Consider the following 24,189-nt stretch of genomic DNA (forward strand, 5'->3'; position numbering starts at 1 on the left):
GGGTTTTCTATTTTTTCCCTCTATTTTTTAAAATGTTCAGTGAGCAGCGCACGCCAAAAGATTAAATTTTTTAACCTTTTCGCTAGGGCTCACCCAAAGTTCATTCGACCTGAGTACCGGGTGAAAAAAAGGCCTGACGAAAAGAGACGCCAGCTGTTTGACTCTCGCTCTCTCTCATGACTGGCGCACAGTTTTCGTCGATCTGAGTACTAGGCTTAAAAAATTTAATCTTTTGGCGTGCGCTTCTCACTGAACATTATAAGAAATGGAGGGAAAAACTCAAAAAACTCGCAAAAGTCGATTGCAGGAGTTAACATGTGAGGACAAAATAACATTAATACTATCTGGGGTGCCTCTTGTCAGAGCAATATGTTTCTTGGGCCAAAATGTACGAAAAAACACAATAAAACTGCAGCTATGAACTTTAAATTAGCAAATAATTGTCAGTAAATTAAAAAAAAAACAACTGTTCAATTTAAATTGTAAATTGTCGCCAAGGTATTTGATAATATCTTTTAAAGGCTCTTTCCCGCAAATACGATATTTGAATTTTAACTGCTTGTCAACAAACCCAGCTGATTGACAATATGACCGTAGCACGCTTAAATCTGATGAACTCTCGAAATGTTGGTCACACTGGAAAGATTAAAGTTTTTACGCTAGCATACTCGTTTGTCGATCTGAGTACTAGGCTTAATTTAAAACAATTAAAGTTAAAATTTGGTATTTTATCTACATGCTGTAAGTTGGTATTTCTGAACTGCCCATCGAGGGTCATACTGTGCGGGTGCTGGCGTGTTTATAGTTATTGCGAGGCGAACGTTGCTTTAATTTTTTTATAACTTATAATAATGGAGGTGGAGTTTAGCAAGGAAAACTTTCTACTGCCGGAGGTGAAGTACGAGTGTGAGTAGATCCTAAATTTCTATAGAAACCACCTGTTGATAAGTATTTCATCATATTGCAGACTTGGATCATACAGCGGACGTGCAGTGAGTAATTGCAGATATTCCACAGCGGCACATATTTTTACATTTTGTTTTAATCAGGGCTACCATAAGGACTATAACCAATTAAAAAAAACGTAAAAAGTAAATGTGTATAAGAGTGATTCGCCCCGATCCCTCCGATAAAAATTCCTATCAATATTTTGTCAGATTTAGACGCATTTCTTTTTTGACGCCTTTTTACCCGGATAATTACTAATTCGATAGTATTGAGCTTTTGACGTTATAATTTTTGCCTTTGCGACGAAATTAGCCAAAACTTTTTTTTTTAATTTAAATTTAAAGAAAACCGGCCAGTGGGTTGCAACTTACTGTGTATTTATGGATATTTTAGAAATAGACAGTCAAATTGATATAATTTTAAATATTTTTTGAGTTAAACGTGACATTCTACGGTGCGAAAAAACAAACCCACTGCTTCAGATTTCCGTCCTTCTCCGTCGGTGAAAACTAAAAAAAATCGCGTTAAACGAATTGTTCCTTTATTGTATATTTAACTTTGGTAAAAAAAAACAATTAAAAAAATTGAGTTTTAAAAAAATTAAAGTTGAACTTAAAATCTTTGTAGAATAAATATACTTTGAATACTAAGGGTGACGTCTATAAGGTAAAATGAGGTAACATTACTCTGTATAGGTAATTGGCAATTTACCTTTAAGGAGTTCAAGTTTCAGCAATAACTACTTATACGACACAAAAGCTTAAAAATACTTTAGCCTTAGAAAGGTGGCAAAGGTACCTTTTTTATAAGATCTACGCTAAATATGGAAATTAGGGTGGTAAGAAATCCATTTTATATGGTGTTTATAGCTGTGCAAGAAATGAATGGAAAAATTTTGCCAATTTTATTTTAGGTTTTAGGCGTGGAGTACAAATTACTCATTTGACATTTCATGTCAGATAAAATAAATATATTGATCATAGCCAATGCCCAGACCATGAAACACATTTTTACCAACAAATTTTTTTCTAGTATGCGTAAAATGGTCCAAAACTCATAGTAAAAGCGGTTGAGAGTAGGACCTTACAACGTTAATACAAACTTGGAGCGTTCTAATGTACATACATATTTGAAAACAAAAGTAAAAAAAAAAAAAAAAAAAAAAAGGAAGCATACTTCGTTAAGCGAAATATTACCAAATACCAAAGACCAAAAAAAAATTAAACAAGAAAGGCAAGCTAACTTCGGGCGGAGCCGAAGTTGATATACCCTTGCAGAATACTCTGTAAATTATATTCTCCAAAATTATTCATATGATGCATTCTTAATACTCATAAAAAATCCCAACATCCTAACTTTAAAAACACCAAAGTTATAGCATTTCCAATCGTTCAGTTATATGGCAGCTATAAGATATAGTCGGCTGATCCTTATGAACTTTGGTAGGTCGGATTGATTGGCCAAAAATAAAACCCATAGAAAATCCCAACTTCCTAACTCAACAAACACCAAAGTTATGGCATTTCAGATCAATCAGTTATATGGCGGCTATAGGATATAGTCGGCCGATCCTTATGAAATTTGGTAGGTCGGATTGATTGACCAAATATAAAACCGATAGAAAATCCCAACTTCCTAACTTTACAAACACCAAAGTTATGGCATTTCCGATCAATCAGTTATATGGCAGCTATAAGATATAGTCGGCCGATCCTTATGAAATTTGGTAGGTCGGATTGATTGGCCAAATATAAAGCCCATAGAAAATTCCAACTTCCTAACTTTACAAACACCAAAGTTATGGCATTTCCGATCAATCAGTTATATGGCAGCTATAGGATATAGTTGGCCGATCCCGGCCGTTCCGACATATATACTGCGTGCAAAGGAAAGAAGGGTGTGTGCAAAGTTTCAATTCGATATCTTTAAAACTGAGAGACTAGTTGGCGTAGAAACAGACAGACGGACAGACAGACGGACAGACGGCCAGACGGACAGACGGACATGGCTATATCAACTCAGGAGGTGATCCTGATCAAGAATATATATACTTTATAGGGTCGGAGATGTCTCCTTCACTGCGTTGCACACTTTTGACCAAAATTATAATACCCTCTGCAAGGGTATAAAAACAAAGTTATACTTAAAAAATTTTTTTTTCTGATTCTTCTTCTACGAGCTATATGATATAGTCGCCCGATCCGGCTCGTTCCGACTTATAAGAAAGACAGCTTTTGGGAAAGTTTCCAGCAGTTTCCAGCTTTAAAACTGGGTTGCAAATAAGAAACAAACATTTTTAATCTTTTTCGTTTGGATAATTTTTTTACCCTTGTCAAAATAAAAACCCAAAAAAAATTGCTGATAAACAGGAAAATTCGCATACGTTATGTTTTAAAAAAGACATCCTGTAATATTTGTTATAGATAACGATGGAGAGTAAACTATATTTTTTGTCACTGTAAAATAAAAATGTTTTGCCGTAAAGTTTGTATTGTTCGAGTTTAGGTGCAATCTCTTTCAAAAACTTTTAAAAAATAATTCATATCGTCTTCATTAACGTTTGCCTTTTAACACCCACAGAATTCATATCAAATCAATAATTTCGTTGATCTATAGATTATTAAATTGTTGTTATCAAAGTGAAGTCTTCGAGTAGAATTTATTGTTTCCAACCTATTTACTTCTGTTTTTATGCTTGCATTTTTCAGGGGGCCATTTATGGTGGCCTTTTTTAAAAAAAATTAAAAGTCTTTCCCAAATTTGTCGGGGTTATATATATAAGGTGCGTTCCAAAGTAAACAGGACTTTTGGAATCTAGCTCCCCTGGTAGCGCCATCTATATGTCGTGCGTTAAAATCTGCTATCTTCAATCGATAAGCCTAGTATCCAGATCGACAAACGATTACGCCAGCGTAAAAACTTTAATTTTTCTTGTGTGACCAAAATTTTGAGAGTTCATCATATTTAAGTGTGCTACGGTCGTACTGTCAATCAGCTGGGCTTGTTGACAAGCAGTTAAAATTCAAATATCGTATTTGCGGGAAAGAGCCTTTAAAAGATATTATCAAATACCTTGGCAAGACAAGTCTGCCGCTGTACAAAGAAATTGAAAAACAATACAATTTAAATTTAACAGTTGTTTTTTTTAATTTACTGATAATTATTTGCTAATTTAAGGTTCATAGCTGCACTTTTATTGTGTTTTTTCGTAGATTCTTGATCTAAAAAACATTTTGCTCTGACAAGAGGCACCCCAGATAGTATTAATGTTATTTTGTCCTCACATGTAAACTCCTGCAATCGACTTTTGCAAGTTTTTTGAGTTTTTCCCTCCATTTCTTATAATGTTCAGTGAGAAGCGCATGCCAAAAGATTAAATTTTTTAATCTTTTCGCTAGGGTTCACCCAAAGTTCATTTTTTTCGTCGATCAGGGGACCGACGTGAAAAAAGGCCCGACGAAATGTGAACGCCAGCTGTTTGCCTCTCGCTCTCTCTCATGACTGGCATACGGTTTTCGTCGATCTGGATACTAGGCTTTAAACATTAACCACTCCCCTGGTATGAAGTCGCACTTCTTCCTTTTCGGAAAAATGCATTTGCCCATTAAAAGAAAGAGTTATGTAGACGTAGAGGCCATTCAAAAGGCTTGAACCGGCATACTGGCGGCCATACCGGCCAACGAGCTATAACACTCGTTCGACGTGCTTTTGGACCGTGATAAGAACTGTATTGAAGGAGAAGGAGACTATTTTGAATAAGTTAAATTGATTTGGCCGAAAAATAAATACTTTGTTCTGTATTTTTTTTAAAGTTCAGTTTACTTTGGAACCTTGCATATATGTTGTGGGAAAGTTGTAGAACTTTATAATAAAACAAGAAAGGAAAGCTAAATTCGGACGGAGCCGAAGTTGATATACCCTTGCAGAATATTCTGTAAATTATATTCTTCAAAATTATTAATTTGATGCATTCTTAATACTCATAAAAAGTCCCAATTTCCTTATTTTAAAAACACCAAAGTTATGGCATTTCCAATCGTTAAGTTATATGGCAGCTATAAGATATAGTCGGCCGATCGTTATGAAATTAGGTATGGCGGATTGATTGGCCAAAAATAAAACCCATAGAAAATCCCCACTTCTTAACTTTACAAACACCAAAGTTATGGCACTTCCGATCAATCAGTTATATGGCGGCTATAGGATATAGTCGTCCGATTCTTATGAAATTCGGTAGGTCGGATTAATTGGCCAAAAATAAAGCTCATAGAAAATCCCTTCTTCCTAACTTTAAAAACACCAAAGTTATGGCTTTTACGATCGTTCAGTTATATGGCAGCTATATGATATAGTTGTCCGATCCGGCTCGTTCCGACTTATATACTACCTGCAATAAAAAGACAACTTTTGGGAAAGTTTCAAGCAGATAGCTTTAAAACTGAGGGACTAGTTTGCGTAGAAACGGACGGACGGACGGACGGACGGACGGACGGACAGACGGACATGGCTTGATCGACTCTCGTGGTGATGCTGATCAAGAATATATATACTTTATAGGGTCGGAAATGTCTCCTTCACTGCGTTGCAAACTTTTGACTGAAATTATAATACCCTCTGCAAGGGTATAAAAAATGAGCATTAATGGCCGAGTTCGGTTTACCAAAACTCTAGATATATTAGGCATGAAATCAGGCAAAAACTTTATTTACACTTTTGAAAGGATTTGAAGTATAATTTTTTTGATCAGGGAAACTGCTGCGGAAAAGGAAACTTTAATTTTTTTGAGTAAATAAATATTTTAAATGCATTAATGAATTATAATTTATACATATACAGTGGCGAGCAAAAGTGAGTGCATGTTCACGAAACTGACTTTCGTCGCACATAAAAACTTAACGGTACAAGATAATCAAGCAAATTAAAAAAATTAAATTAAATTTTTTATGTTTACCATTTTATTAATAACAAATACGAAAAAGAAGCAATATCGTATAAGGTAAATTCTAAAAGTTAGAAAGAAAAAACCAAAAAAAAACCGCATTAACTCACTTTTGCACGTTTTATGACTTGCTCCGATTTTCACTCTTTCACCTTTCTTATCAGTATGATCAGGCAGATTTATTTTGAGAATTGTTATTGTGCTATGCTTATTAGTCGTAGTGAAGTTTAATACCTGTTGCGTACGAATTATACCTTGATTTTTCTATTAGTGCCTTCTTAAAAAGAAAATTTTTGATTTTTGACATTAAAATGAGAAAAATATCTCCAGAAATTGAAAACAGTGTTTTGTGCCTCACTGAGAAGGGCTGTTCTTCACGAACTATATCCGAAAGACTTGGTATAGCAACATGTTGTCTGGTTAAGCCTAGTATCCACTTCGACGTAAACCGTACGCCAGTCATGAGAGAGCGAGAGGCAAATAGCTGGCGTTCACTTTTCGTCAGGCCTTTTTTTTACGTCGGTCTCCTGATCGACGAAAAAAATACCAGAAAATTCCTTAGCGTTGCCAGTCTTACAGCGCAAAGTCCCGACCTCAATCCGATTGGAAATATTTGGTCAATCGGGCAGTACGAAGCAGCCCCAACCAACATGGCCAACCTTTGGGAACGTGTAACAGCGGAATGGAAGCAAATCTCTGAAGGTGTTTTAAAAAATTTGGTAGAAAGCATGCCTAACCGCATTAATCAAGTTATTCCTAATAAGGGTTTGTGGACAAAATATTAAAATGGAGTTATTTATTTAATTTTTTTAAAACGTGCAAAAGTGAGTTTATACGGGTTTTTTTGGTTTTTTCTTTCTAACTTTTAGAATTTACCTTTTTTGCATTCGTTATGAATAAAATGGTAAACATAAAAAAATTTACTTTGCTTGATTATCTCGTACCGTTAGGTTTTTATGGGCGACGAAAGTCGTTTCGCGAACATGCACTCACTTTTGCTCGCCACTGTATAACTATAATTACTTGTACAAATAAATGTTATGTTTTATTTTTGCAAAAGTAGATAACAGAGAATATTAAACGTTGTTGAAAATTTATAAAAGGAAGCACGTTTTTTAATTAACAAAGTTCGATGAAAGATAAACTGAGTACAATATAATCAGCAGCCAAGTCAGTCCAAACATATCCTAATTTCTGTTCGGCTGTTTGCTTGGGCTCAAAATTTGAATGATATACTTTCCAAACAATCTAATTTTCATTACAAGCGTTCTATAAAGAAATGTGGGGAAAATGAGGTAGTCTCAATTTTCTTTTATAACTTTGGTATAAAATATCCTAAAAATCTATTTATAAAAAAAATGTTTAACTTAAAGAAAAAGGTTTTTACCTTTCCTTAATAGTCCTCAACCAATCTAATTTTCCATCATTTGACTTAAATTAATGAATAAATAATTAATGAATATACACAAACCAAAATTAACGTATATCTTCTCCTAACAGAATCCATGGATGGGGAACGAGTCTGAAAGAAGCGTTTGAACAGTGCGGAGTGGCCATGTTTGGATACATGACCGAACTTGATTATGTGTCCGTAGAACACTGTTTCGAAATCGAAGCGCAGGGCGACGATCTGGAGGGATTACTCTTCCATTTTCTTGACGAGCTTTTGTTCCTCTTCTCCGCCGAACCATATCTGGTATGCAAAAAGCTGAAGATTACCAAGTTCGATTTAGAAACCTTCGAGATCTCCTGCCGTTGTTACGGGGAACCCTTCGAGTTGGGAAAACATCCACAAGGCACCGAGGTGAAGGCAATCACATACTCGGCCATGCAAATCGTTCAGGACACAGATGCTTGCAACTACGAGGTGTTTGTCATAATTGACATTTGATTCAGCTCCGATCGGAATCAAAAGTGAATTTTCTGTTATAACCCCCTTGTCTGACTCAATTAATCAAAAGCGAAATGCCAAAAAAGAAACCAATAATAAAACCACTGCATAAGCTACGAAAAATTTGCTGCGACTGCATCCCTTGTCGATAAGGATGACTTATCAAGAAACCACTCGATTGTGCGGCTGCAAATTAATTTAGGACTGGCTCTCTTCTCACCGGTATGATTCCAGAATCAAGACTTACCCGTCTGGATTCTTTGTGTACTAAAAATTTTTTACGCACGGCTTTGTGAATTGGAAACGTGCTGAAGTCCCAGACAACCGCCGAATGTGTTGTCCCTTCCCAGACCGCAGTTCAATGCACTTTTTTATTTGGACAGCCTTTAGCGTTTTTTAAGGATTAATCAATATAAATACTTGGTTTTTAATTTAGAACAAGCGACGTAATACTAAGTTTTATTTATTGATTTTAATATATTGCTCAAATATAAAATAGTTACAATTATTTTAATATTTATTATTTTTCATTCTACTCAAACAAAACTTACTTCTTGATTTTTTTTGTCTTGAATTGAATATAAAACTTGAACTCCTGTTTCTTTGAATATATATAACCGATTGGGATCGATAGTGTTACGGAACTATAATAAGTAAACTAAGACCAACGCCTTAAAACTATTTTTAAGATTCCACAATAACAAAAACAGCAACAACACTTTAAGAAATTTGTATTTTCTTTTGTTGTCCAATTTATAAACAATAAAATTAAGTTCGGTTAATATTAATGTACCATTCTTAAATACTACAATTTTTTTTTAATTCGTCGGGACGTAACGTTTCTAAATAAAAATGATAGTCTAGTTTCTTTCTAAACATGGTGTAGACACTACGTACCGTACATTGTTTAAAAAGATCTGATAGTTAAGAGACTCGACTTTATCGTTTTTATTTGGGAATAGCTGGTGTATACATGGTGTAGACTATAACGCACCAACAATTGTTAAGAAAGATCCAAATTTTACCAATGAGTTAAGCAAGCGATCAATGACACCATACAGAATTTCCAATCAAAAAAAACTTGTAACCAAAAATAAATTAATTTACAAGCCTAACAAAAACTATTAAACAAACAATATTTTTTCAAATTGTGCGCAATTACTTAGTATTTTTTAGTGTGGCTTTCTGTAGGCACTATTTAGTGTGTCTTGAGCAACCTCAGTTGGCAACACTAATCGATTTGTTTTGAATCAGCTGTCTGCCGATAACAAAAAGTAAACAACAAAAAAACATTTGCCGGGCAATACCAACCATATGGGCGCACGAATGTGTGCGTGACAGTCTGTCTGTGTGAGTAGCCAGGTTTCCTTGGAACATCGGGCAAAGGCGAATTGAAAAAAAATACTCACAATACGCGCGTATGTTTTTACAGCTGATTGCTATTGAAAAAGCAACGCTGCGATACGAAAGAGTGTGTAAAAGAACAAACAAAGTGTGAAAGGCAAGTCGCACATACACAAGTGGACAGTTGATCATTTTGATTTTGACTTTTTAAGTGCGTCGAAATTAAAGTGGCTGAAAGCTAGGAAAACTTATGTGAGCATATAAGACAAATAATTTCTTTTTGTGGTGATATTGAGAAAGAAGTGGATGGAACATTTCGCCAACTGTTTGTGGTTGCTTGCTGTTGCTTTTCAATTCGCCGCTTCGCCTCGTCTCTCTCGCTCTCGCCACACCGCTCATTCTTTCTGCAGCCACCAATTGTCATGGTGTTAAGAAAAGAGGAAGCAGCAGCCTGAGAGCACATTGTGCGATATTTATTGCCGTTTACACCCAGAAATCGGGCAGATATCGCTCTTAAGCCCTTACCAATCGACAGGTGACGTTGCTACTTGTAATTTGCGATCAAAAACATATATCTAGCCCAAGGGGAACCCAGTGAAAAACGTGGCGGAAAAATTTATACGAAGACGAAACGGAAAAAATGTGGTAGGTAGTACTAGAAGTAGAGAATGTGACATGTGAGTGTGTCTGTGCGGGGTGCTGCGCTGGGCATTTTCTTTATAAAAGGGAACCCAAAAAAAACCGTTTTTGGGGCGTGCGCCCCAAACTGCCGGCTTAAAAATATATATCTTAAAAATGGCATGCCGGTCCAGCTGACGCAGCAGCTGCGGCAATAACAAGGCTGATAGCAAGGGGTAGGTGGCATACCATCTTTTGAAAAATAAAAGGAAAGCCCATAATAATGCGAACTTTATATAATCGCAGCTACCTGTAAACTAATAATAATGGTAAGGGTTTCCTTCTGTGTCTATGCGGGTGGGCGGCTAATGGCTTTGGCATTCCTGGCAGAATCCATTTTATGAGATTTATGGGTTGACGTCACTCCAGTTTCATTGCACTCGTGCAATCATTCCAATTTGATTTATCTCAAATGGGAGGTTAAGCATCAGGCCGGGCCTGAAGTGGACACTCGCAAAGCAAGCAACTACTAATAAGACCTTAAATTTTTTATATTGTTGAATGAATACTTTTCTAGAGAGCTTTTAATTTTTTTTTCATTAAATTAAAGTTGTTGTGTATCCCTGCACGAAATAAACTTTGAACCATAGTATGTTTTTATATCTGTGAGTATTAAGTATTTTATTGAATTGGAGTCTATGTACTTGGAGGCTGTCATAGTTTTGTCGATTTTTGACAACCCCTCCCCCATTTATACAATTGTTCATACACAATATACAAAAAGTCCACAAAAGTAAGCATCGCATTGACTCGTAAAGAAAAAGGGTTTTGTTCTCGTTGGAAAGTAAATAAAAGGTTATTTATTATTATATATATATTCTTGATCAGGATCAATAGCCACGCCCACTCTAATACTCAGAAATCGAAAAAAATCTGTATCTCAATCTCTATCTGCACACCATAACAAGTATCTACATTAAAAAAAACTTCCACCAATGAAGGTTAAAGCCGTATTCGACAATAGGTTTGCCCACACAGCCAACGTGGCGAATAAGTAATAGTTTTAAAAAATTTTTACTCATTGTAATTTTAAAATAGTGGGAAAACTATCCTTTTCTGAACAAATTTGTATACCCTTGCAGAGGGTTTGCAATTGAAGGAGACATTTCCGACCCTATAAGAAAATATATCTTGATCAGCATCACCAGGAGAGTCGATCTATCCATGTCCGTCCGTCCGTTTTTACGCAATCTAGTCCATCAGTTTTAAAGCTTGAAAGTTTCCCAAAAGTTGTCTTTATATTGCAGGTATTTATGGGTCAGAACCAGCCGGATCGGGATCATATAGCTCCCATAGGAACAATTGGATTTTTTTGTTTATAATTTTTTTTTTGTTTTTTGCGATTTGGTAATATTTAATTACTATGGAATTACGGTTTTAATTAAATTAAAATCGGACATCTAAATTAAAAAGCTTCCATAGGAAATTCAAAAAAATTAAAAAAATAAGAGTGTACACATTTGCATAACCTTTATTTTGGCTTAAGTTTTTTGCGTACAACTCACTAATGCTTCTTTTTTTATGCCAAAATAGGGCATTAAAAAACAATACAAAAATTAGAATTAATTTTAGTTTATCTATTTCTAATACCTGGACTTTTTATACCCGTTACTCGTAGAGTAAAAGGGTATATTGTATTCGTGCAAAAGTATGTAACAGCTAGAAGGAAGCGTTTCCGACCCTATAAAGTATATATATTCTTGATCAGGGTCACTAGCCGAGTCGATATAGCCATGTCCGTCTGTCTGCCCGTCTGTCTGTCTGTCTGTCCGTATGAACGCTGAGATCTCGGAAACTATAAAAGCTAGAAGATTGGCATTTTGCATGCAGATTCTTGGAGTTCCTACGCAGCGCAAGTTTGTTTCAAAAAGGTGCCACGCCCCCTTTAACGCCCACAATCGCTAATATACGATTTTAAAAATTTAAATATTTCGGAAACGTAAAAATGCAGTTTTATTGTGTTTATCAATACCTATCAAATCGGACCATCCGTTAAAAAGTTATGCGTGATCAAAGTTTCTATCTCCATCTCCCTCGCACTCCCTTTACCTGAGTAACGGGTATCTGATAGTCGGGGCACCCGACTATAGCGTTCTCTCTTGTTTGAATATTGAGTAATTGTGAACATTAAAACATCATAAAACTGTTAAGATTAGGCTTATACAAAAATGTTGTTCTTCGCCTTAAAAACTAAGGATTTCTTGCCAAAGCTTACCTTTATTTAAAAAAAAAAAATTTTCAGAAACTTTGTTTTCTTGAAAATATAACAAGAAAGGAAAGCTAACTTCGGGTGAAGGCGCAGTTGATATACCCTTGCAGAATATTCTGTAAATTATATTCTCCAAAATTATTCATATGATGCATTCTTAATACTCATAAAAAATCCCAACTTCCTAACTTTAAAAACACCGATCGTTCAGTTATATGGCAGCTATAGGATATAGTCGGCCGATCCTTAGGAAATTTGGTATGTCGGATTGACTGGCCAAAAATAAAACCCATAGAAAATCCCAAGTTCGTAACTTTACAAACGTTATGGCATTTCCAATCAATCAGTTCTATGGCGGCTATATATACATATATACTGCTGGGATTTTCTATGGGTTTTATATTTGGCCAATCAATCCGACCTACCAAATTTCATAAGGATCGGCCGACTATATCCTATAGTTGCCATAAAACTGATTGATCGGAAATGCCATAACTTTGGTGTTTGTTAAGTTAGGAAGTTGGGATTTTCTATGGGTTTTATTTTTGGCCAATCATTTCGACCTACCAAATTTCATAAGGACCGAATATATCCTATAGCTGCCATATAACTGGAAATGCCATAACTTTGGTGTTTTTAAAGTTAGGAAGTTGGGATTTTTTATGAGTGTTAAGAATGCATCATATGAATAATTTTGGAGAATATAATTTACAGATGATTCTGCGAAATTATTTCAACTTCGGCTCCGCCCAAAGTTAGCTTTCCTATTTTTTTTCATTTGGATTTAAGAGGAAATGTTTGCAATTAAAGACTTACTCAGCTATAATGCTTTAGTTAATCTAAAAAAAGAACAATAACACAAAACAGCTAAAAACAAAAAAAAAATAAGTTGGTTACCCTGGAAATTGTTTGATGCCACAAGATATTTATTCAGGCTACCATTTTAGAAAATCACATTCTTAAATTTTTGTGTTTCCCCTAAGTACATTTTTAAATCCAATTGTCACGATTTAACAAGAAAATCGGTTGCCCAAACTGGGGACAACAAAAAAATTTACAGTTTAAAAAAATGTTACCATAAATAAATGTTTAGGTGTAATTTTCTAAATCAGAGAGTCAAACTGCACAGAAAAATAGGCGATTTAAGCTAATTATCAAAAAAGCCTATTACATTTCTTCATCGATTTGTTTTCTTCATCTTCTTTTTTTAATTCCCTTTAATTCCTATTAACTTTAGCTCACGACAAACTTTTTTTTCGACTCTGTTTTAAAAATTAAAATGTATGAGCTTAAGTAAAATTAAAATATTTAGCTTTTAGAATAGATTGGATGCTAATATTTACTTAATTTTGGATGTCTTATTTAAGTTTAGTTCTCCGAGTGTTGTGTTTTCATATGTTAGCGAAACCTTTTGTGGGCATGTGAGTGATGTGTCCCCGGGGACTCAAAAACTTTGATTAGAATTAATTTGGAGCAGAGAACCTAAAAAAAAGTTGCCAGATTGCCATATTTTGAAAAAGTTGTAAAACATAACCAACTAATAAAACGAATAAAAAACGGCCTTATCAGCGTATCAATTAACTCAGATATTAGAACAATTAACTTGAGTTGCGGGTATAACACTGCAGTTCAAACGTTGTTTAAACGAAGGAATCACTGGAATTCCCAGAAAGAATTGGAATTTTCTTTGGGCAGCTTTGGGCGACGTCATAGTTTGATGACCTCCACACGCTCACTTCCAAATGACCAGCAATACTCGGACAATTATGCACGTCCGTATACACAAGCTCCAAAACAGGCAATGGCGGCCATCGAAGACGAAGCTGCCTCATGGCTTTTTTTCATCCCATGTGTTGGGCGACGCTATTTCTCGGGTCTGCAGTTTTTGTTTTTCTCTTTTAATTTTTTTGTTGTATTTGGTTACTTTGGTTTCGTTTGGCCTTCGGGCGCAGACTTGGTTGGATCTTTTGTGAACCAGTTGCTCTAAGCGCCTCTGTTACCTGTTCGGCCCTGTTTGTTATACACATCGTTTTGCGCTGCCATAGTTTGCACTAAATTCGATATATCATTACGGAAGCAGCGATTTGTACATTCCATTTTGTTTTCCCCAATTCCAGCTCGTTCTTTTATCAGTTGCTGCGGCGATAGGGCTTTCATAAATTGTAAAATTTAGGTCATTTGTAGTAATTTTTTATTAGATAAAGGAAAGATTTTAAGAGTAGTATTTAATTTAAATTTTAAGGGCTCATTAGACATATTACCGATTGATTTTCCGGAAAATCGGCATAGTTTAATTCATATAAAATCATTTTATAGATTTACTTTTTTATTTAGGCCGCAAGGATATTCTTGTTCAATCTGATCTTTACAAACAACGCTGCGAGTGACACCTTTCGAGTAAAGCATTTTAGCAATCTGTATTAAAATAGACTTCTTACTTTTATTTAAAAAGTTTGTTATCTCGACGGTTGGGATTTTTAAATAGAAATATCTTTTAAAACAAAAAACGGAAGGTGTATTAACAGTTAATATTGCTCTGGGTATACCCACAGCTATAGCTGTTCATATTTTGTCGTTCATTTGGGGGATATTTTTAAAAATTGTTGCGAGAAAGCAAACAAAAAAGTAAAACGACTATCAGCCTCTCGTTGAATAACGGAATTGTTACCAGTTTTAAAATAAATAAGACTCCGACAGATTGCGCCATCCATTCTTTTGGCAACCCATAAAATCAAAGCGTCTTCTGGTGTAGAAACCATTCTTGTAGGCATATTTGACTTATATTTCTTAATATCCTTCGAAATACTAGTTTGATTTTGAAAATGTCAGACAAAGTCTAACCTCTAACATATCCCTACAGAGTTTCGCGTTTTGTGCGCGTTAGAGTGGGCGTGGCAACATTTTGAAATAAATAAATAAATTTTATTTATCTATAGACAGACAGGCGGTCACTGCTAGATCAACTCAACTACTGATCCTGATCAAGAGTATACATATATCTGCTACTTTCTTCCTGTTACATAATCTTCATCGAAAATCATCTTTACTCTACGAGTAATAGGTATAATTGAAGAACCAACGCGAATTGGGGGTAGTAGCATCAGCACTTGTTGTTGCTTGGATTAATGGAAATTCTACGCGAGATTGTGTGCAAATTGGTGAACAAAGATTTCTATATTAATGCATATCATTTAATTGTCCAATTGATTGTTGTTTTACAAATTTGTACGTGATTTCCTGCTTTCGATTATTCCTATGGGAGCTACAGCTGCGGTCAAAATAATAGTAGTGGCCGCAGAGGTTTTCTAGAAATCGCAAAAAAGAACTTTTGAAACGTTTTTACAAAATGTTTTTAATTTTTATTAAAACTCAACTAATAGTAGGTAATAATAATACAAGACAACTTAAGATAATTCATAAGATTTTTCAGAAAAAAATAAAAAATGTGGAATATTACAAAAATTTGTTCTTTCAAAATAATAGTAGAGAAACTTTTAAAAATGGTAAGATTAAAAGCAATCTGAAGTGAATTTAAAAAAATGTTTTTTTTTAATTTGCAAAAAATGTTGGAATTTCTCACTTTTTGTTAAATTTTTATACCCTTGCAGAGGGTATTATAATTTTGGTCAAAAGTGTGCAACGCAGTGAAGGAGACATCTCCGACCCTATAAAATATATATATTCTTGATCAGGATCGCGTCCTGGGTTTATATAAGCATGTCCGTCTGTCTGTTGCCGTCATTGGAAATGCCATAACTTACAGAATATTCTGCAAGGGTATATAAACTTCGGCTTACCGAAGTTAGCTTCTTTTCTTGTTTCCATTCATTTATTTCAATAGGATACTGTCAATATTTCAGACTTTAACTATAATATATTTAAAATATGTTGGCAAGAAAAGTAAACATAAACCTCGTTTAAAGAAATGCGGACGGTGACTATATCAATATTATAGTCGAAAGACAGAGGAGTTGACAGCAATCAGAACACCACCACCAACGTCTGAAGACCGGTGACACCAATATTTAAAGTAATTGTTTGTAACGATTTCCTAATTAAAAACAATGTTTTAGTAAAAGCAAGTACATTCATGTTAATCAAAACAATGTGTATGGTGACAACAATATCAGTGGCAGAAATTACTTAAGTTAGCTCCCTGATTTAACCGTAAGATAACTATGGTTTTAGGCCAGGCACTACCAAAAAATTCTTTAAGGCTTCTGCGGTGCAAATGGACATTATTGGTGCTGACACTTATATCTTATATATGTAATTATACACATTTATAGTAAATTGTAGCAAATAGCAAAAATTAGAAAAAGGAATACATTTTACGAGCCTAACTGTCGTCATTCCAAAAAAAAGGTTAAAAAAGAAAATGTTCTTTTGGCTAAACGGGTTAATCATTAAAATCGGATTTTGATAAATGCCATTACTTTTCATTAATCATTTACAAAGAAAGCGTTCCACCAAGGATTTTAGGTTGATCATCCAAAACAAAACTTTTCCCAGGCTGCGACCCACAAGCCTTACCACCCTAGGACTTAAAAAAAAGGTGCACCCTAATCATAATTCCTGACCAATATTTATACGTATGAACAGAAAAATGAGATGCGAGATAAGTAAACGAAATCGATTTGATTTGATAATACATTTAGGACAGCAGTCGAGCAGCTGCCTATGGATATTTCCTGCCCTAATTGCCTAATGCACATAGAATTATGCAAAAGATTAATGCATTTCACCCTTAGATCCAAAGAAATGCCAAAAAAAAAACAAGGGACTGGTTGAAAGAAAAACTGTGTTAAAATCTCGAGTGAAATTTATGTGACACGGGGCGATTCTCGAGATACAGCTGCATTACCCAGGACAAAAAAGTGTGATAGGAGGACCTCGGCCATTGAAATGATGGGTGTAGTTTTTACTTTCAGTCAAACGGTAAACACAGAATCGCAGCTGCCGAAGACAAAGGTAAGGTAATTCCAAGCACATTTCACATTACCTTCTGAATGAACAAGGAAGCGGACATGCATTTTCCCATTCCTCAGCCTCAACCTTCCTCCTTCTACTTTTTCATTTGTCTTTGGGTTGATCTCTTATAATCCTCAGCATCCCGAGACGGGTACGTGCTCATAAAGTATACTCGTGCAATAGCCTCAATGGTATACAGATAAGCACCTGTCTAACTCTCCTGTTTCTGTTTCTTCATAGAACAGCTGCGCTGCTTGAATTTGTTCGATTTCTTGTTTTATAAATAAGCGACGTCTTTAAACGTTTGAGTACTTCTTCACCTAGGCCTTCTGTTAATTGGTTCCCTGTTGCTTAACAGGTGGTTTTCTTGAGATTTTTTATTTTTGTTTTCAAAATAGAATATCAGAATATTTTTACTTATTTTAAGAAAAAATAATTCAATTTATCTCAAAATGAAAATTTTTTCTGAAATTGAGAATTGTAGAATTGTTCTTATTTTGAGAACAAAATTTTATAAAAAACAAGAAAGAAGCAAACTTTGGCAATCCGAAGTTTATATACTTTTGCAGTCATTACAAAACGAGCACATTTCGATTTTTATGCCTATGTTACTAAAAACCATGAAGCTATGTCAATTTTGCGTAGCATTTTGCCATCGTTTCTATGGCAGCTATATGATATTGTTGTTCGATTTTGACAAAACTAAAAGCGTAATTTTGATATAGTATATAATTATTAATTATCTCAAAGGAATCTATATATATAAATGAAAGTCGTGTTAGTTACTTGACTTATAACTCAAGAACGGCCAAACCGATTTAGCTGAAAAGGAGAAGGACATAGGATTTTATACCGTTCGATAGCATTCCCGCGTGCAAGGATAATATGTCAGAATTATTTATTTTACATCAAATTCGTGTCAGTTCCAGAAATCACGATATTGAGAATGAGGAGATACATAATCGTGCTTTGGTCTTGATCGAAGATATGTGTTACCTCATGTGCGGTAATTTATTAATCAGGTTAGGAAGTTTTAGCAACAGTTCTGGCGAGATTTCGGCCGATTTCCGCCAAATACTGCCAGTAATTCCAAGATCTACGGCTGCCGACGAAATAAACGATTGCCTTAAATCGTCAAATCTATGGCGCCATGTGAAGAAACTGCAACTGACAACAAACATGAGAGTTACATTGCTTAAAGATACATTTGCTGAAGATTTCTCGGAGCAATTGCTGACTATCGGTCAAGTACCTGTCGATTAATCGAGCGGATTAATATCATTTCAAAATAATTTCTGTAATTTTGTCTCATCAAAAGACGAACTTATCAACAATGTATTAGGTTGTTTGGTAATGACATACCGGTTTTTTATTGATTTTTGACGACGATTTTAACATAGTTAGCATTGTCCGATTTAAGTGCTATATGTACCGTTGTCTTCGATGATTTTCTGCCATTTTTATGATAACTTGTATATGCCTTTCCTAAAGAAGTCCTTGTCCCAAATGGCAAAAAAACTCGGCGATTCGATTTTCACAATCCTCCCTTGAACTCAATTTTTGTCCATCGAAAAAATTTTGCAAGGCCAAAAACAGATGGTAATCGTTTGGCGCAATGTCCGGACTATAAGGTGGATGCATTAACACTTCCCAACCAATCTCACGTAGTTTGTGACGCGTCACCAAAGATTTATGGGGCCTGGCGTTGTCATGATGGAACACAACGCCCTTACGATTCACCATGGCTGGCCGCTTCTGTTCAAGTGCAATCTTCAATCGCTCCAGTTGTTCACAGTAGAGGTCAGAATTGATGGTTTGGCCATAGGGCAACACTTCATAATGGATAATTCCTCTGATATCCCACCATACACTCAGCAACATCTTCTGAGCCGTCAGTCCTGGCTTTGCCACCGCTTCGACCAGGATCTTTTACGCTTTATGTTGTCATATGTGATCCATTTTTCATCACCAGTGACTAACCGATCCAGAAATGAGTCGAGTTTATTACGGTGCAACAAAGATTCGCAGATTGATACACGGTCGAAAAGGTTTTTTTTTGGGATAACTCATGAGGTACCCATACATCGAGCTTTTTTGTTAAATTTTTCGACTTTAAATGCCTATGGACGGTTTCCGTGCTTAGTTGCAGCTCCTCTGCGATGGTTATAATAGTCACATGACGATCTCGATCCACTATTTCCATGATTTTATCCGTATCAACGGTCACTGGTCGTCCGGAAGGCTTGGGTGTTTCGGTATCAAAATTGCCACTTCGGAATCGCCTAAACCACTGTTCGGCGGTTTGAATCGAAAGTTTGTTATCTCCTAAGACAGCAATAATCTGTCTGCGAGATTCCGCAGCAGTTTTTCCCTGTGCGAAATAAAATTTCAAAATTGCCCGAATTTCTGCGTTTGTGAACTCCATTTCAATCGATTGTAATTTTTTAACGTGGAAGCTCATGTAAACAAACTATATGTCATTTTAAAGGTGATGCCAATACCTTTCAAACGATATACAGCATTGCCAGATACGATTATATTTTCAAAAGCGAAGAGCGAAATTTGAATGTAAAAACCGGTATGTTATTACCAAACAACCTAATATTTCCAGAAATTATTTCTAACTACAAAAATAATGAATGGTTGAGTGAGAGAGCAATTTTAGTGGCTAAGAATAAAGATGTAGATGACCTAAACTACATAATTCAAAAAAAGATCATTCATTCAAATCTATTGACTGCGTCACAAATGAAGCTGAAGCCACCAACTATCCAATTGAATTTTTAAACTCTTTGGACGTGCCTGGCTTACCACCGCACAATTTACGCCTAAAGGTTGGCTCCGTAGTAATCATGCTTCGAAACATAAACCAACCAAAACTGTGCAACGGTACGCGTTTGGTGGTTAGAAAATTAATAAACAATGTAATTTACGCTACGATAATGATAGGAAAATTCAAAGGTGAGGAAGTTCCCATTTCGAGGATACCGATGATCCCAACCGATATGCTGTTTGAATTTAAAAGACTTCAATTTCCGATACGTCTTGCATTTGCCATGACCATCAACAAATTACAAGGCCAATCCTTAAAAGTTTGTGGTTTAAATCTAGAACATTCATGTTTTTCCCATAGTCAATTGTACGTGGCATGTTCACGGGTCGGAAGACCATCTGCGTTGTTTGTTTTTGCGCCTGATAATAAAACAAACAAGAGAGGCACGCGACTATAGCGTTCTTCCAATAAATACCCGTTACTTAGCTAAACAATTTAATATAAATATGCCTTCTTGTAATAAATTGACTAGAAATATTAAACATACATACTTATATTGGCTAAACACATACATTCTTAAATAGTATTATGTATATTAAAGTCTCAATGTTTGCACAACACGAGTAACGGGTATAGCGAATAGCTTTCTTTGAAAGGAGTTATCTTTGCCGGGCAATGGCAACTGTGTACAATGGAAATACATACAAAATGTCGTGTATCACAAGGTACTTAAATGAAGAGCAACCTATGTACTAAAATACAGAAATAATTATGAATGATTAATATACGTATATAATTTTTTTTTTTGTATTTTTTCCAATAAAAAAAATCTGCTTATTTATTGACATTAAGACAGAACAAAGTTCGCCGGGTCAGCTAGAATTTTAATAAATAGAAAAACAGTCCAAAAATGGGAGCTATATGATAAAAATGTCTGATTTCAATTTAATTAAAACCGTAATTCCAAAGTATTTAAATATTACCAAATCCGAAAGATCAACAAAAAATAATTAAAAACCACAAAGTTATACTTTTTTACATTTTTTATTCCAATTCTTCCTATGGGAGCTATATGATATAGTCGCCCGATCCGGCTCGTTCCGACATACAAATATACTACCTGCAATAGAAAGACAACTTTTGGAAAAGTTTAAAGCCGATATCTTTAAAACTGATGGACTAGTTTGCGTTAAAACGGACGGACAGACGGACGGACGGACGCAACCTGACCTTTCCCATTTTAGTTTTTGACTGACACTAATTTTTGTAGCCTTGTTTTTGGTTGCTTCTGCTGGTTGCATTGGATTTTATGGGCAATGGTATCCATATTTCTACGCAGAGGAATTGCAATTCTCGCACGCACAATCTTCATCCATATGCACATATGCACCATATCCTTTCCCTGTCCTCCGGCACAAAAGTCGCAAAGTTTAAAGACAAATGGCTATTTTTACTGCTTCTATGTTGTTTTTGTTCTTATTTGTTTTTATTATATTTTTCCGTTCCTTTGGCTCTGAGGATCTTGTTTGATAATCTTTTTTCGAGAGTGGAATTGATAGGAGGTAAGCTGAAATATTCTTTTTAGATCGATTTGATATTAAAAAAATTTGTTTTTGACGCAAAAGCGTTTTATGTATTTCATTTTCAAAAACCCGTTGGCTCTTTTTTTGCAGCGGCTTCTTGTTCAGCTCGTCATCTACTCGCTCCACTCGTGGTGGCCGTTTTCTACCTTGCTCTGTAATTGCGGTCTCGCCGCATTTTTGTATAATGGAATTTCGTGTCTCCTCTTTGCGTCCCCAGGACTTTGCCCAGCCAGCTCCCTTCAAATGTTATTTACTCTGTTTACGCTGTAATACAATTAACAATTTTACATTGCCCATAAATTCTAACAGAAAATTTAACGTACAGTATTTATTTACCGATAAAAAAAGGGTTAAAAAAGTGAATCGATGGATTTTTTCTAGGAGCTAACAGCAATATGCAGAGCTTTTTAGCAGGCTTTTGGCTGAACATCCTTACCAAAGTCCTTCTAATCCTTAATTTTGATCTATGTTGAGCAGATCTGGGGATTGACATTATCCTTTTATACGATCCTTACGCAATCCTCGCCACTCAAAGCCATAAATTAGCAAGTGTGCCTTGCGTATTACATCAGTGTGGGTCCCTTAAGGGGTCATATCAGTGTAACGCATAAAAAATTAGACGATTTTCGGACAATTTTTTAAAAGAAAGTAATCGATAGAATGGTTAGAAGTTTTATGCACATAATAAGGAATATTTTAAGATTTTTTTTACAAAAATATTGATAAATAACGGAGTCACGGAGGTGCCAAAAAAAAAAGTTCCCCAACTGCTGACATGATTCCGGCCGGAATGAATAGCTGAAATAAAATAATGCAAGAAGGTTATTAAAGTTCAAGGTATTTCCTATACAATAACCTACGTTTTTTTGAAAAATATTAAGAATTAACAAAATGGAGTAGTTCTGAAAAAGTGTGGTTTGACCATTTTCAAGCAATCAATAAGATCGTACGTCATTGTATAGTTAATATATATATTCAAGAAAACTTAGTTTCAAATTGAGTCGATCGGTAAATTTCTCGTAGAGTAATTTTGGAAAATGTCGTTTCTAGAAAATGGTCGCTCTTTAGAATATATTTTTAAAACATTTTAAAATTATAACCTATTAAATAAGCAAAAAAATCGTTTTATTTTTTTTGGTATAGCCCCTTAAAATGCCGCAAAAGGTGCGAATGATAAAACGGCTTCTAGACTTCCTTTCCCCAACCTTAACATACGATTTTCCTTGATCATACTTTTTATACCCTTGCAGAGGGTATTATAATTTTGGTCAAAAGTGTGCAACGCAGTGAAGGAGACATCTCCGACCCTATAAAGTATATATATTCTTGATCAGGATCACCTCCTGAGTTGATATAGCCATGTCCGTCTGTCTGTTTCTACGCGAACTAGTCTCTCAGTTTTAAAGATATCGAATTGAAACTTTGCACACACCCTTCTTTCCTTTGCACGCAGTATATAAGTCGGAACGGCCGGGATCAGCCGACTATATCCTATAGCTGCCATACAACTGATTGATCGGAAATGCCATAACTTTGGTGTTTGTAAAGTTAGGAAGTTGGGATTTTCTATAGGTTTTATTTTTTCCCAATAAATCCGACTTACCAAATTTGATAAGGATCGGCCGACTATATCCTATAGCTGTCATATAACGGAACGATCGGAAATGCCATAACTTTGGTGTTTGTAAAGTTAGGAAGATAAGATTTTCTATGTGTTTTATTTTTGGCCAATCAATCTGACCTACCGAATTTCATGAGAATCGGCCGACTATATTCTATAGCTGCCATATAACTGAACGATCGGAAATGCCATAACTTTGGTGTTTTTAATGTTAGGAAGTTGGGATTTTTTATGAGTATTAAGAATGCATCATATGAATAATTTTGAAGAATATAATTTACAGAGTATTCTGCAAGGGTATATCAACTTCGGCTCCGCCCGAAGTTAGCTTTCCTTTCTTGTTAAATATGCCGTTGATTTTCTTTTTACCTTGTAAGGAACAACTTTTCCTTGAATTTAAGGCACCAAAATAAATTATCTTTAGAATTTATCATTATACCATTTAGAGTAAAGGGGCAATACAATTAAGCAGAAAAAGTGTCCAAATCGATAAATTTTTAACAAAATAGTTAATTAAAACCCAAATGTGCCAATAATTTTGTTCAGGTAAATTTGTTCTTTTTTTGCAGAGGGTATTATAATTTCAGTCAAAAGTTTGCAACGGCGTAAAGGAGACATTTCCGGCCCTATAAAGTATATACATATGTATACATGTGTGTACTTGATCAGCATCATCAGGAGAGTCGATCTAGTTTTGTAATAGCTGCAAGGGTATATACAGTGACAAACTTAATTATTGGCACAGCAAGCATGTTAAACTTTGAGGCTATTTTCTTCTTATAATATGCTGATATTAAAATAAAACAAAATATTTTTAGATAGAATCATTAATTTTATGTTAAATACAAGTGTCTTCATTAATTTATCTTTTATAAATAATTTATTCAAAATAAAAAACCAAAGAATGGACCAATTTCCCTGAACAAAATTATTAGCACATTTGTGTTTTAATTAACTATTTGTTAAAACTTTATCAATTTGGCCACTTTTTTTAATTATCACATTTGCCTCTATAATCTTAATGGAAAAATGATTAAATGAATTGCTCCTAGAAAAAATCCATCAGCTTGAAAAGGGTTCTAACATAAGCTCTTTGCTTGGGGAAAGGATTATTAAATCATACGTGAAGGTTGAAAGGACCCAAAGGTCGATTGGCATACTCAGATATAAATTTCGCTGTACTAAAAGGTTGTTTTTGATTTTTTATAGGAGCAATTCGTTTGTAGAAACCA

The 24,189-nt window shown here is 35.0% G+C and overlaps 2 protein-coding genes across 3 annotated transcripts in view; both read left to right on the plus strand.

The window, feature by feature from the left end:
* Positions 1-774: 774 nt before the first annotated feature.
* On the plus strand, positions 775-8,586 carry LOC108053477 (protein archease-like). The gene is made up of 3 exons (XM_017136146.2): positions 775-906; positions 968-992; positions 7,388-8,586. The coding sequence occupies exons 1-3, from the start codon at positions 852-854 to the stop codon at positions 7,776-7,778; spliced, it is 471 nt and encodes a 156-aa protein (XP_016991635.1). The 5' UTR covers positions 775-851; the 3' UTR covers positions 7,779-8,586.
* Positions 8,587-9,428: 842 nt separating this feature from the next.
* The window catches only part of LOC108045308 (transcription factor E2f1), a 64,749-nt gene continuing 49,988 nt past the window's right edge, over positions 9,429-24,189 (plus strand). For both annotated transcript variants that reach the window (XM_044457226.1, XM_044457227.1), the window contains exon 1: positions 9,429-9,767. The gene's annotated coding sequence lies outside the window, so the exon portion shown is untranslated. The remainder of the gene's footprint in view (positions 9,768-24,189) is intronic.

The sequence above is a fragment of the Drosophila rhopaloa genome, unplaced genomic scaffold, assembly GCF_018152115.1.
Source record: "Drosophila rhopaloa isolate 14029-0021.01 unplaced genomic scaffold, ASM1815211v1 contig_155, whole genome shotgun sequence".
In the NCBI taxonomy this organism is placed as follows: Eukaryota; Metazoa; Arthropoda; class Insecta; order Diptera; family Drosophilidae; genus Drosophila; species Drosophila rhopaloa.

Coding starts and splice junctions, on each gene's coding strand:
- LOC108053477 (XM_017136146.2), top strand. CDS start 852: ATGGAGGTGGAGTTTAGCAAGGAAAACTTTCTACTGCCGGAGGTGAAG. Junction 907..967: donor GCCGGAGGTGAAGTACGAGT/GTGAGTAGATCC, acceptor ATCATATTGCAG/ACTTGGATCATACAGCGGAC. Junction 993..7,387: donor GATCATACAGCGGACGTGCA/GTGAGTAATTGC, acceptor TTCTCCTAACAG/AATCCATGGATGGGGAACGA.